The sequence below is a fragment of the Halichoerus grypus genome, chromosome 2 (genome assembly GCF_964656455.1).
Source record: "Halichoerus grypus chromosome 2, mHalGry1.hap1.1, whole genome shotgun sequence".
NCBI classification, from domain to species: domain Eukaryota; kingdom Metazoa; phylum Chordata; class Mammalia; order Carnivora; family Phocidae; genus Halichoerus; species Halichoerus grypus.
Genome location: NC_135713.1, coordinates 188,281,441 through 188,295,853, shown reverse-complemented (window position 1 = coordinate 188,295,853; position 14,413 = coordinate 188,281,441). Strand labels below are relative to the sequence as shown.

Here is a 14,413-nt window from a genome sequence, read left to right as displayed (position 1 = left end):
GAAACTGAAACCACAGGAGATATCATTACACAACTCCCAGCTTGGCAAAACTTTTAAAATATTTGGCACAATTTATCCATTCTACTGTTGAATTGCTTCCAGTTTGGGACTAGTATGAACAATACTACTACAAACATTCTGTACATGGCACCGACTACATGTGCATGAGTTTCTCTAGAACACAACCCACATATATGCAATCTACAAAAGATTCACTTCAAACATAAATACAGGTAGATTGAAAGTAAAAGGATAGAAAAAGATATATCATGCAAACATTAATCCAAAAAAAATTTTTTTAATTTGTAAATATGTGGGGTGATGGATGTTCTTGACTTACTGTGGTGATCATTATAATACATACGTATATGGAATCATTATGTTATACACCTGAAACTAATACAATGTTATATGTCAATTATATCTCACTTTTTAAAAAATAAATTTTAATTTACTTTTAATAAATCAGGAGTGGTTGTATTAATATCAGACAAAGCAATCCTAAATATATAAAACAAGAAATCTTCCAAACACATGAAGCAAAAACTAATACAGTGGAAAGAATAGACAAATCCGTAAGAATGCATATTGCATGATTGCATTTATATAGCATTTGTGAAATAAAATAATTACAGGGATGGAGAACAGATTCATGGTTGCCAGGGGTTAGGGATTGGGAGGGAGGAGTGGGTGTGGCTGTGAAGGGGTTAGCACAAGAGAGCCTCATGAAAATGGTACAGTTAGGTATCTTGATTATGGTGGTGGTTGCATGAAGGCACACGTGATAAAATTGCATAGAGCTACACACACATGCACATGCATGCACACACACCAATAAATATCTGCATAACTGGCAAAATCTGAATAAACTCTATGGATTGTACTAATGTCAATTTCCTGGATTTAATACTATACTACAGTTATATAAGATGTTAACACTGGGGGCCTAGGTGAAAGGTGCACAGGACCTCCCTGAACATTTCTTTGCACACTTTGCACTTTTCTGTAAATCTATAATTATTTCAAAATAATTTTTTAATTATAGAAGAAAATATAGAAGAAGAATCTTTGTAACTTTGGTTTAGGCATAGATTCATTCGATACGACATCCAAAATATGATTTGAAAGAAAAATACTCATTTAGACTTCATCAAAATTTAAAATGTGTGCTCTTTGAGAGACACTAAGAAAATGAAAAGACAAGACACGGATTATGAGAAAATACCTGCAAATTGCCTATTGATAAAGTACTGTATCCAGAATATATAAAGAATCCTCACAACTCAACAGTAAGAAAGCAAACCTAATACATAAATGGGCAGAAGAACTGAACAGATGACTCACCAAAGAAGAAATATGGACGGCAAATAAGCACATGAAAAGATGCTCCTCATTATGAGTCATTAAGGAAATGAAAATTTAAACCACAGTAAGATACTATCACACATCTATTAGAATACACAAAAAATATTTTTAAAACTGGCAATACCAAGGGCTGGTAAGGATAAGGAGCAACTAGACTCTCATTCATTGTTGATAAAAGTGCAAAATGGGGGCGCCTGGGTGGCTCAGATGGTTAAGCATCTGCCTTCGGCTCAGGTCATGATCCCAGGGTCCTGGGATCGAGTCCCACATCGGGCTCCCTGCTCGGCGGGGAGCCTGCTTCTCCCTCTGCCTCTCTCTCTTTCTCTCTCTTATGAATAAATAAAATCTTAAAAAAAAAAAAAGAAAGAAAATGCAAAATGGTACAACCACTTTGGAAAACAGTTTGGCCAGTTACTTATATTATTAAATAAACATCTATATATATGACCTCGCAATCCCACTACCTTATATTAAATAAATCAAGCTTACATTCACATAAAACCCTAGATGTGAATATTTATAGTGGCTTTATTCATATTCATCAAAAACTAGAAACGACTCATGTCCTTCAACTAGTGAGTGGATAAACTGTGGTACATCAAAAAAATGGGGAACTATCCAATAAAAATTAACAAACTTTTAATACACTCAACAGCATGAATGCATTCAACTGAATTATGCTAAGTGAAGAAGTCAGACACAAAGAGTACATACTGTCTGATCCTATTTATATGACATTCTGGAGTAAAACGATGAGCATAGAAAAGCAATCAGTGTTTGCCTAGAGCTGGGGCTGTGGGCAGAGATTGACTAGAAAGGGATACAGAGGAATTTGGGAGGGGGTAGTTAGGGAACTGTTCCATATCTTGTGGTAGTGGCTACATGATCCATGCATTTGTCAAAATTTATAGAACTGTAAGCTAAAAAGGATGAATTGTATTATATGTATATTAAACCTCAATAAATCTGATTAAAAAGAACTGGCAAAAAAATTTAAGGAATCTATCCTAAAGAAAAATGTGAACATGTTCAGCATCATCAATAACAGCAATAAAGCTGAAAACAATCTGAAGGTCCTTATTTAATAAGCTAGTGGTTAGACAAATTACTTAATATTAGGTTTGGCTCTGAGTGACAGTAACAGAATAACAGAACTTTACACAGAAGTTTATTTCTTTCACACATAAACCTCCAGAGGTAGGGACGCCTGGGTGGCTCAGTCGGTTAAGTGTCTGCCTTCGGCTCAGGTCATGATCCCAGGGTCCTGGGATTGAGTCCCCGCATCGGGCTCCCTGCTCAGCAGGGAGCCTGCTTCACCTTCTGTCTGCCCCCGCCCCTGCTTGTGTGCCCTCTCTCTCTGACAAATAAATAAAATCTTTAAAACAAAAAAACAAAACAAAACAAAACAAAAACTCCAGAGGTAGAGCACTCAGGGCTAGGATGACAGCTCTGAACCAGAACACCATCAGAAACCCAGGTTGTTTTCAGCTTCCCACTCTACCATAGCCAGGATATGGCCCTGGCACATGGTCCAAGATGAAGTTCCAACCATCAGCTTCAGCCATCACACCCATGCCAGCAGGATGAAAGCAAGTGAGAAGATGGGACAAAGACTGGTGTCAGCTTCTTCTTAGATAAAGTCCCTAGAACACGCCACACATTCTCCCACTTACATCACATTGGCTAGCTTAATCACATAGCCACAGTGAGCAGCAAAGAATGCTGGAGAAACTAGTCTTTATTGTGAAATAAAAACTGGGTAAAAACTGGGGGTCAACCAAGAGTTTCTGCCATATCAGGCACCTATTTGTGCTCTAAGACATATTATGTAAGGTGAACAAAGCAAGTTACAGAACAGTACATATAACACAGACCATTCACGTATGGCATTTGTGTGTTTACACGCTATGGATTGTGCAATGAATAGAAGACCATTTGGAAGGTTGCAAACATCTGGAAGGGTAACCTAGTCACCTGGGAGGGGAGGGAGGACAAAAGTGAGGAAAGACTTTAACATTTTACTCTATACTCTTAGATACTGCTAGATTTGTTTATACCAAGAATGTTTTCATGCAGAGCAGAATGGTGGTTAGCAGGGACTAGGAAGTAGGAATATGGGAAAGGATGGTAAAAGGGTACAAACTTTCAGTTATAAGATGAGTAAGTTCTGAGGATCTAACATGTAGCACGGTGACTAAAATTAATTATGCTGTATTGCATACTTGAAATTTGCTGAGAGTAGATCTTACCAATTCTCTCTCTCTCTCTCTTTCTCTAACACACACACACACACACACACACACACACAGGTAACTATGTGAAGTGGTGAATGTGCTAATTAACCTGATTGTGAGAATCATTTCACAGTGTATACATATATCAAATCATCACATTGTACAGTTTAAATATATTACAATTTTCTTTGTCCATTATGCCTCAATAAACCTGGAGAAAATAAAAACTGGGGTGAAAAGAATAGAATGTAGCAAAATTGATCACAATGACTACATAAATATTAATTGCATTTCTTATGGAGTACTGGGTGTTATGCACAAACAATGAATCATGGAACACGATATCTAAAACTAATGATGTAATGTATGGGGATTAACATAACAATAAAAAAATTTTAAAAAGAATATTAATTGCATTTCTTATATAGTAAAATTTATCTAGAAAATGTGATTTCTAAAAGATATCTTTAACAATGATATTAGATAAATATCTGGAAATTTTCTAAAAAACAACATGAAAGCACATACAGAAAAATAACTTTCTACTAAAGAACATTAAGGCCTCAATAAATGGAAATGATATTCAATTTTTTGGCTAGACATACACCATATCATAGGGGTGACAATTTTCCTCAATATCTTTATAGATTTAAGGCAAATCTTGGGATCTTATTGTATATAAAAAAGCTGATTTTAAAATTTATATGAAAGAAGAATGGAGAAAGAATATTTGACTTGATGGCGTGGAGTTGATGGAGTTCTTGCCTTACCAAATATCATGTTATATTATGGAGCAACTGTGACTAAAATGTCATGGTTCTGGCACAGATAGAAAAATAATACCTATTGAACCCTCACTTATATGAAGATTTTACTGACGACAGAGGAGGCATTGAACACATGCTTTATGACAATATGGCACTGCAGGGAAAGTATGGCACCATTCAGTAAATATGACGAAATTATCACTATCTATATTTTTAAATGAAATTTGATTCTATATCAAAGAATTTAAAAAAATAATACTTAAAAATTTTCCCAACTACCAAAGCCTGAAATGTGAAAGGCAAAATGATTAAATGTTTAGAAAACAACATCGGAAAATATGTATATGATCTTGGAGAATTAGTCATTTCTTAAATAAGATAAAAGAATCACAATCCAAAAATAAAAAGAGCAATAAATTCAACCTGCTTAACAGTGAAATGATAATGGGTTAATATCCAGAATATATAACACACTCTTACAACTCAACAACAAAAAAAAACAAACTACATGATTCTAAAAATGCGCAAAGGACTTAATGGACATTTCTCCAGGTAAGATACTCCAAGGGCCAACAAGCACATGAAAAGATGCTCAACATCATGTATCATTAAGGAAATGCAAATCAAAACCACAAGGGGATACCACCTGCTGTGCATTAGGATGGTCACTATCAAGAAAAGAAATAAAAAGAAAACAACAAATGTTGGTGATGATGTGGAGAAATTAGAATCCTTGTGCACTATTGATGGGAACATAAAATAGTGCAGCTACTATGGAAAGCAGTATGGCAGTTCCTCAAAAAATTAAAAACAGAATCACCATATGATCTATTAATTCCACCATGGTGTATATTCCCATGAGAAATGAAAGCAGGGACTCAAACAGATGTTTGTACACACATGTTTTTAGTAGCATTATTCACAACAGCCAAAAAGTGAATACAATCCTAATGATGAGTGGGTAAACCAAATATGGTATTCACATGCAATGGAACATTATTTAGCCTTAGAAAGAAAAGAAATTCTGACACATGCTACAACATGGTTGAACCTTGAAGACATTAAACTCAATGAAATAAGTCAGTCACCAAAAGACAGATAATGTATGAATCTACTTATCCCAAGTGCCCAGAACAGTGACTGGCACATATAGGTGTTTAATAAATACTTGTTAAGTGAATGAATGAATGAATCTGTAACAGCCTCACACCCATAATAAATATTCAGGGAAATTTTGTCCACAAGTCAATTTCCAGATGTCTCAAAAACTTCCAAAATATTCAGGGTTTTCAATAAATATCTGGGAATCCACACCCAGTAAATAATTAGTCTACTGATGACTTTCACCTAAGCTAACCCACAATGAAATAAAAACACATGAAATATTTCCTTCCAGGTTTGCCTCAGATTTTGCAGGGTCAGGAAAAATGTTAATGTCCTTCGGAAGTCCCACAGCACATAACAGCAATTAGGGGTGTGTTCCTAATTGCCAAAATGGATAAGAGAAGACAACTATCCCCAAGCATAAGTAAGTGTCAACAGAAGATGATGGCACGTCAGCCAAAATGGAAGTTAACTTCCCATTAGAAACAGCACCAAGAGGGAGGGGAAAACCAGTGACTGAAGGACAATTTGGGGGGAGTAACAAGTACAGGACTGTTCTCTACTTCTGTGGAAAGAACTGTGAAAATAAAAGTAGAAAAAGTCTCAGAAACGTAGATATCTATTAGCATAATAGCCCAAAACCATGACGCCAGATTTCTATTGTGTGGTGGACTGATGAGTTTTATCTTCTGAGGATGGAAGTAAAGAATGACTCACTCGCAATTTAAAAAGGCAATAAGGAAACTGACATGGCTCCACCCAGACCCATTTCTCAGATAACCACCAACCTGAGGGCAACTGCCCTCCTACAGAAAGGAGCCCAGCTAAGTTAGTTACTAATTAGGAAAAATCACCCAATTATGCTAACTTGCTGAGGCTGGCAAGCCATGTTTTACTCTATGTAGGCAGAATTTCATCCAGAACACACTTGAGAATTGTCTATAAAAAGGCAAACAAAACAGTTGAGACGACGAGGCACTCCACTCTGGCTCTCTCCAAGACAGCTGTGCAACGCATCGGCCCTGATACCATGTCTCTTCGACTCTCCAGTGGATCCAGGAGGGCCTGTCCCCGTCCTACTGCAGGATCGCTCAGGCTCTCTGGCGGGGGGTCCAGCTTTGGAGTGGGCAATGTTTGCAGCCTGCCTGGAATTGGAAGCGGTTTCTCGTGCGCCTTCGGGGGCAGTTCATCAGGCGGAAATGCAGGGGGAGGCAATCTCTGTGCTGGCTTTACGCTGAATGAGGGGGGCCTCCTGTCAGGCAACGAGAAGGTGACCATGCAGAACCTCAATGACCGCCTGGCCTCCTACCTGGAGAATGTGCGAGCTCTGGAGGAGGCCAACGCCGACCTGGAGCAGAAGATCAAGGGCTGGTACGAGAAATTTGGGCCTGGTTCTTGCCGTGGTCTTGATCACGACTATAGTAGATATTTCCCGATAATTGAGGATCTGAAAAATCAGGTAAGAAATTACACTTCATGATCATTTTTACATAGTTTCATTTCTAAATGTTCTTTTCCTTTCTTCACTGAATACTAAAAACATGGATCATCCCTATGTGTAATTTCTTTTTTTTTTTAAGATTTTTATTTATTTATTTATTTATTTATTTGAGAGAGAGGAGTGATAAAGCACTAGTGGGGTGAGGGGCAGAGGGAGAGGGAGAAGGAGACTCCCCCTCTGAGCAGGGAGCCCTACTCAGGGCTCGATCCCAGGACCCCAGGATCACAACCTGAGCTGAAGGCAGACGCTTAACCGACTGAGCCACCCAGGAGTCCCCCTATATTTAATTTCTTAAAGGGAATTTCAATGTAGCATTGGAAATAAGTATTAAGTAGATTTAGTTTGTGAACCTCATGATAAAAATGTCACTATCTAGTAACTATATTAATTTTTATTATTCCCACTCCCTAACCTTAAAAAAAAAAACTTATTTTTTATTGGTTGTGCTAAATTGCCCTTTAAAAGTCAAACTCCCCATTTCCAGATCATTGCTTCCACCACCAGCAATGCTCATGCTATTCTGCAGATCGATAATGCCAGGCTGACAGCGGATGATTTCAGACTCAAGTAAGTCAACTCAGAGAGTGAAAAAGATACATGGGAATTAACATGAAGCATTAAATTGAATTTATTTTTTGAGCCCTCCATTAACTATTACCAACTCTTATTCCAACACTGGTAAAACACTTGGATTTAAAACAGAATGTAAAATAAACTAAACAGAATGTTACTACTTTTTTATATTTTGGCTGTGAAACATAAAGTATGAACTGCTCTAAAAGCAGTGTCCAATCCCCTAGTTCATTTTCTGTGACAGAAATACCTCAAATTAAAGAAAATAATTATTCTTATGCAGTATACTTTTAAAATGTTTCTTGTGGCCAAATCTGCCACTTCAAAATCCCAGAATTCTAGCCCTTGATCATTGATAAGTGACTATTTTTCCCACCATATGACATACCGGAAAATCATGAATGTTCCTTAAGGTATGAAAATGAGCTGGCGCTTCACCAGAGTGTGGAGAGCGATGTCAATGGGCTACGCAGAGTTCTGGATGAAATCACCTTGTGCAGAACAGACCTGGAGATTCAGTATGAAACCCTCAGTGAGGAGATGACTTACCTGAAAAAGAACCATAAGGAGGTAAGAACTGCCTATGTGCATTTTGCTATCCCTCTGCAGACACCGTCCATCTTGCGGAAGATAATGCATTTGACTTCTTAAATGAGAAATTGGTACTAAAGACCCACTGTCAAATAGGCAATGAGGCATGAGTTGTCTTGAGAAATGGCAAAGTATTTGTACAAATCCACCCTTGCTCTCTCATCAAGTTTCCCACGGGAAAAAAAAAAAAAGAATCCTGTTTTCCAGATCAATCAGGTTTATAAGAGTAGTGTTTGGCTAGGTAATTATAGCTAAGTTAAAATGGGACAGTTAAGAGATTACATCTAATTACATAAAATAAATATACTGTAAGGACATCCTACAAAAACTAGATCTAAATTCCTATATAATAGTGGCAGATTCAAAACACTTAAACATTTACCTTGTACATACATTACATATATACATTTAATATTAATGCATATTCTTAATAGGTGTGTCTATAAAAAGGGAGACTGAAAATAAATCGTTACATCAAAATCTTTTCTTCCAAATAAAGAATATACTTCAAAGCAGTCACCATTGGAAGCTGGGTTCAAAATCGGATCCTACAGCCACTATTCCAGACACGTCTTTGGGACTGCTTTTAGAACCACTGTTTTCTGAAAAAAAAAAATCTTTATTCTTTGAAAATGAACTTGATATTTTTAAACAGCCAAAAGGCTTCTACAGTCAAGCCAAATACTTAAAGCAGGAAATCAGGCTAAAAATGCTATTTGATTAGGCATGAGCCTGTCTTATAAAAATAACTACTTGAAGAACAACATTTCCATGGTTCAAGCATGGGTGTTGCCCATCCACGGTAGTTAATAAATTTTTGATAAATCGCATACCATTGATTTTTTTACAGGCAAACCCACATGCATCTCTTTTATCTTTTTCTGCTTGAACTGGGGAAGTTTTCACTAAGTCCTCTGAAGTAAAAACCACATCTGACAATAGAGAAGATCTGGGGCTACCAGGGAGGAAAGAATGCTAGAATCGCTCGAGGGACTTGGGGCAGGAAGGAAAGAAAACCTCATTATTGATCGTCATAAGGACGTGGTGGAGAGGAGAGTTTCTGCAGTAGGGACAGAAGCTGACCCGTACGATTTCAGCGCACACAGTCTTAGCAGTGATGTCTGCCAGCCACAATCTGAGAGAAGAAACTCACTCCATCCCAACAGTACATACTGCATAGGGAATCATGTGTGGACTTTGACTGCAAAACTGATTCCAACTTCTACGATGATGACAATGAGCAGCATAACTAGCATTTATTTAGTATTTATACACCAGGTATATTGTTGGTCATTTTAGTAATAGTTCTTTCACCCCTTTCAACAACCCAGAGAAGGATTTTTTATCCTCAACTTTCAGATAACAATACTGAGATTTAAAGAAGTTAAGCAACTTTCTCAAGTTCATCCAGCCACAAGGCAGAACCAGAATTCACATAGAGATGTGTCTAATGTCCCTGTGTAAGCTTAATAGCTTCTTAAACAGCTAGAATTCTTTAGAGGATGGTACTCTTCCTTTATTAATTAGAAGTAAACAAATATATTTATAAGTATAAATAAATATATACACATAAATATTTATTTATAATTATTTCAATTGTTCAGAAATACTCAGACTCAGCCCCTCGCCCCTGTTCATGCTGTGTTCAGGATCTGGCTGAGTCAAGAACACATCAAAGCTGTTTGCTAAGTGGATTGAAGACCAGTCCACCAAGGTGGAGACATTTCAGCTGTAAATGAATAGAATAAGAGATGGTGGATAATTCATTTTCAATATCTTAAGTTAAGGTTTTCATTCGGAAAAGGAATTAAGACTTTCTGTGCAACAGAACTAAAACCAGTGAATTGGAGTCATAAATGCAGGACTTTGGTTCACCGGATGGGAGAGCTCTGGAGCAGTTGAAGAACTCTCTCATTATGAAGCAGGCTACTTCGTGAGATGGGAAAGAAATATAAAAAGGAGAGGAGGGTCATTGCACAGCCTGGGAGGTGAAGCCAGACGAACTCTAAGAAGCCTTCCAAAGCTAAGCCTCAGACTTTCTATGAGATCCCTGCATACCTGAGCTGTACACTTTTCTACCTCTAGGAAATGCAGGTCCTGCAATGCGCGGCCGGAGGGAACGTGAACGTGGAGATGAACGCGGCGCCCGGGGTGGACCTCACCATCCTGCTGAACAACATGCGGGCCGAGTACGAGGCCCTGGCCGAGCAGAACCGCAGGGACGCAGAGGCCTGGTTCAACGAGAAGGTGAGTCCTGTCCAAAAAAAAAAAAAAAAAACAATTCCTCTGCATCTTAGTGATGGTCACAAAACTAAGATTTGCTCCCTCACTCCTACCTTTTCAGAGTGCTTCGCTGCAACAGCAGATCTCTGAGGACGTTGGGGCCACAACCTCAGCCCGGAATGAACTGACCGAAATGAAGCGCAATCTCCAAACATTAGAAATTGAACTTCAATCTCTCTTAGCCACGGTATGAAAAGGACAATTTCTTACCATCTCCCAGAGTATCGTTTTAAATATGCGCCAGTTGGTTTTAAAGCCCTTAACCACAGTGAGAATATATCCACATGTATATTTATGCAATGAACCTAGAACATAAGAATAGGATTTTACATAGAACAGCTAAAACAGCAACATTAATGTCTCTAGCTTATTCCACCAAAAAGAGAGATGTGCTCCTTTTTAAGAATGCCATGGAGTCTTCTTCACTACGTGTCCACGTGAAATCGAACTCAGTTGGAGACGAAATTAACAAGAGAAGGAAGTCATCTATCAGAGCAAACGTCTGCATATCTCGGGTTCTGCACCTCAGGTTCGTTCTTGTTTCCTGACAGAAACACTCCCTGGAGTGCTCCCTGACCGAGACCGAAGGCAACTACTGTGCACAGCTCGCCCAGATCCAGGCTCAGATTGGGGCCCTGGAGGAACAGCTGCACCAGGTCAGAACCGAGACGGAGGGCCAGAAGCTGGAGTACGAGCAGCTGCTCGACATCAAGGTCCACCTGGAGAAGGAAATCGAGACCTACTGCCGCCTGATTGATGGAGAGGATGGGTAGGTGAAATAAGTTACGGGGAAGATGTCCGTAGTGAAGTCCACTTGACACTTAGATCCCTAGAAAGTGAACGTAAACTGACAAGACTGCATCTGTTATCGTGAATGCTAAACATTAAACATAACACGTGACCGCCAAGGTACAAATTAACAACATCTCACAAAACCAAAATGGGACAAGCCCTGTATTAAAGGTATGACAATTAAAAATATCGCCTCTTGATGCTAATGCTAAAGCAGAATAGTTCCAGCTGTGTAACCCACTGCAACTGTTCTCACCAAACAGTTAAAGAAAATGCAAGAGTGAATCTAGAATTGAAAAGGTTCTCTCTAGAGGCACCTGGGTGGCTCAGTTGGTTGGGCATCCAGCTATTGATTTCAGCTCAGGTCATGATCCCAGGGTCATGGAATCAAGCCCCACTTCGGGCTCTGTGCTGAGTGTGGAGTCTGCTTGAGATTCTCTCTCCCTCTGCCTCTGCCCCTCCCCCCCCCCACTCATGCACTCGCACTCTCTCTCTAAAATAAATAAATACAATCTTTTTTTAAAAAAAGAAAGAAAGAAGGAGTTCTCGCTAAATCACTCTCTTTTGTGAGTTTCCAACAATATGTGTTCACAGGGCTTGCAAGTCTGGAGGTTACAAGTCTAAAGATTATGGATCTGGAAACATGGGAAATCAAGTCAAAGGTAATTAAAATGAAATTCTGTTTGTATGCTGTACTATTTCATTTGCAATGTCCAGCTTGGTTGTTTTTATATTCCCAGGGCTTAGTAAGAATAGGTAATGATAAAGATTTATAGTACACACATCAGCGTGCAATGGATGTCTAACTTTAGTGATATGCACTAATTTTAAACAAAGTAATATGTCACCAGGCTTTTAGCTAACCAAGACATCAAAATTCACCAAAAAATCATCTACTTTGTGCTTACTGCATAGTCCATCCTATTAAAAATCCTATTATTCCTTTAATTTATAGAATTTCTTATTCATCTTTTTTTTCAATTTTTTCATTGTGGTAAAATACACAGAACACAAACTTTACTGTCTTAGCCATTTTTAGGGGACAGTTCAGTGGCATTAAGTACAGTCATACTGTGGTGCACCCAGCAACACCATCCATCTCTAGAACTCTTTTCATCTTGCTCTGTAACTAGTAAACAATAGCTCCCCCTTCCCTCCTCCTCCCAGCCCCTGGCAACCACCACTCTACTTTCTCTCTCTACGCATTTGACTACTCTTAAGTCCCTCCTATAAGTGGAATCATACAATATTTGTCTTTTTGTTGATAACTTACTTCACTGAGCATCATGTCTTCAAGATTCATCCATGTTATGGCATGTGTCAGAATATCCTTTCTTTTGAAGGCTGAATAATATTCCATTGAATGTATATACCATATTTTGTTTATCTGCCATCCTTTGGTGGACACTTGGGTTGCTTCCACATTTTAGCTAGCGGGATCTTATTCATCTTTTTTCAACTCTCTAAAATCTCCTTTTAAATTTTAATTTTTAGATCTGGCCAAAGCCATAGTGGTTAAAAAAGTTCTTGAGGAGGTAGACCAACGAAGCAAAATACTCACCACCAGGCTCCACTCCCTGGAAGAGAAATCTCAAAACAATTAATTTAAGACACAAGAGGGAGCATATGCCAGATACTCTCTAAGAAAAGAGAGCATTATGTCTGGAAAAATGAGCAAGCCTAAGAAAAAATGACTGTCCTATTTTCTTTCTGTTACTGAAATATAAGCACTGTGTGGGCAATCAATAGTGGTATCTCCCCATTCATCTGGAAGAATGTCACATACCAATTTGATGAGTCATTTGATTGCCCGACAGAAAATGTCAGTTCTTTGTATTCAATAAACCTTCTTCCTTTAGCAAGCTACCACTGGTGGTGTTGTCTTATCTTTAAAATGCTCGTGTCTGGGGCGCCTGGGTGGCTCAGTCATTAAGCGTCTGCCTTCAGCTCAGGTCATGATCCCAGGGTCCTGGGATGAAGCCCCACATCGGGCTCCCTGCTCCGCGGGAAGCCTGCTTCTCCCTCTCCCCACTCCCCCTGCTTGTGTTCCCTCTCTCGCTGTGTCTCTCTCTGTCAAATAAATAAATAAAATCTTTAAAAAATAAAATAAAATAAAATAAAATGCTCGTGTCTGGGGTACAGATGTATGAACATCTAATAGCTTTTAATTTATATGAAAATTTTTACAAAAAATTGACAGGCTTCCCCCTAGATTTTCATGAGGATTTCCCAATAATTCAAAATAAGACAAACTCAGAAGGAATAAAAATACTTCCACTTAAATCTCCAATCTGCCATGCTGTGATATAATAACAAGCCTCTTCTCTTTCATAATAGCTACGATGTAAGCAATTCAGGTTCATCTGTCAAATACTACTACTTCTCTCGAGTGGTTATTGTAAAGATTAAACAAATAAATTATTGGATCATGCACTTAAGGAGCAAGCATTCAATAAATGCTAACTCAGTTTTTCATATTCGATATTTATAATGAGGAATTTTCAAATCTCATTTCCTTTTTGAATATGTATTTAAACAATATTCCAAGTACAGGGAGGTTAAGCAAAAGTTCTGGTTTAGAATTCCAGTTCTATTAATGGAGTCATTCACTTGTATTACAAAGTATGCTTGATGCTTATAACTCTCTTGACCAATGGATCCATCTCTAGTAAAGGGAAATAAATCAGATGAACTGAAAACATAATTTTCTCAGATCAAATATTGCCCCTAGATACTTTATTGACTCTCGGTCTTCTGTGGATGGACTATCCATATTGTAATCTATCCATGAAAATTTGATTTCAGGCTTCATCTGAAAATTAAGCAGAAAAGATACTGGGATCCTTCAAGGACACTAGAATTATCCTTGAATTACTTTTATTATCTTCTTCTAATGAATCTTAGCCAGAGGCCACTACAGTCAAAATGCCTAACAGTATCCTCCATCAGATTATGTGAAACAAACCATTATAGTCTTGGAGAAAATTCCACTTAGAAAAAATATCTTGTAATTATCTAAGTGCTGAAGGAACGTACACCACCTTTCCTACCTGTCATCAAATCCCACCTCATTAAAATGATGCTGCCAGATGTAAATTCTGACACATTTGTCAAAATTTATAGCCCCAAACACATAAAAAGGGCAAATTTAAAAATTTCTGTAAATTACACCTAGTGGTATCTGGGAGCTGTTTCTCCATCTC

At 38.1% G+C, this 14,413-nt stretch overlaps 1 protein-coding gene across 1 annotated transcript; it reads left to right on the top strand.

Annotated features, from left to right (window-relative positions):
* Positions 1-6,213: 6,213 nt before the first annotated feature.
* On the top strand, positions 6,214-12,943 carry LOC118528850 (keratin, type I cytoskeletal 25). The gene is made up of 8 exons (XM_036081477.2): positions 6,214-6,929; positions 7,456-7,538; positions 7,958-8,114; positions 10,221-10,382; positions 10,480-10,605; positions 10,970-11,187; positions 11,805-11,872; positions 12,705-12,943. Exons 1-8 carry the CDS (start codon positions 6,501-6,503, stop codon positions 12,812-12,814), a joined length of 1,353 nt encoding a protein of 450 aa, XP_035937370.1. The 5' UTR covers positions 6,214-6,500; the 3' UTR covers positions 12,815-12,943.
* The last annotated feature ends 1,470 nt before the right edge of the window (positions 12,944-14,413 follow it).

Bases quoted from the DNA above. Each gene is read 5' to 3' on its own strand.
- LOC118528850 (XM_036081477.2), top strand. From the start codon at position 6,501: ATGTCTCTTCGACTCTCCAGTGGATCCAGGAGGGCCTGTCCCCGTCCT. The intron at 8,115-10,220 runs GTAAGAACTGCC...TTCTACCTCTAG, and splicing joins TGAAAAAGAACCATAAGGAG to GAAATGCAGGTCCTGCAATG. The intron at 10,383-10,479 runs GTGAGTCCTGTC...CTACCTTTTCAG, and splicing joins AGGCCTGGTTCAACGAGAAG to AGTGCTTCGCTGCAACAGCA.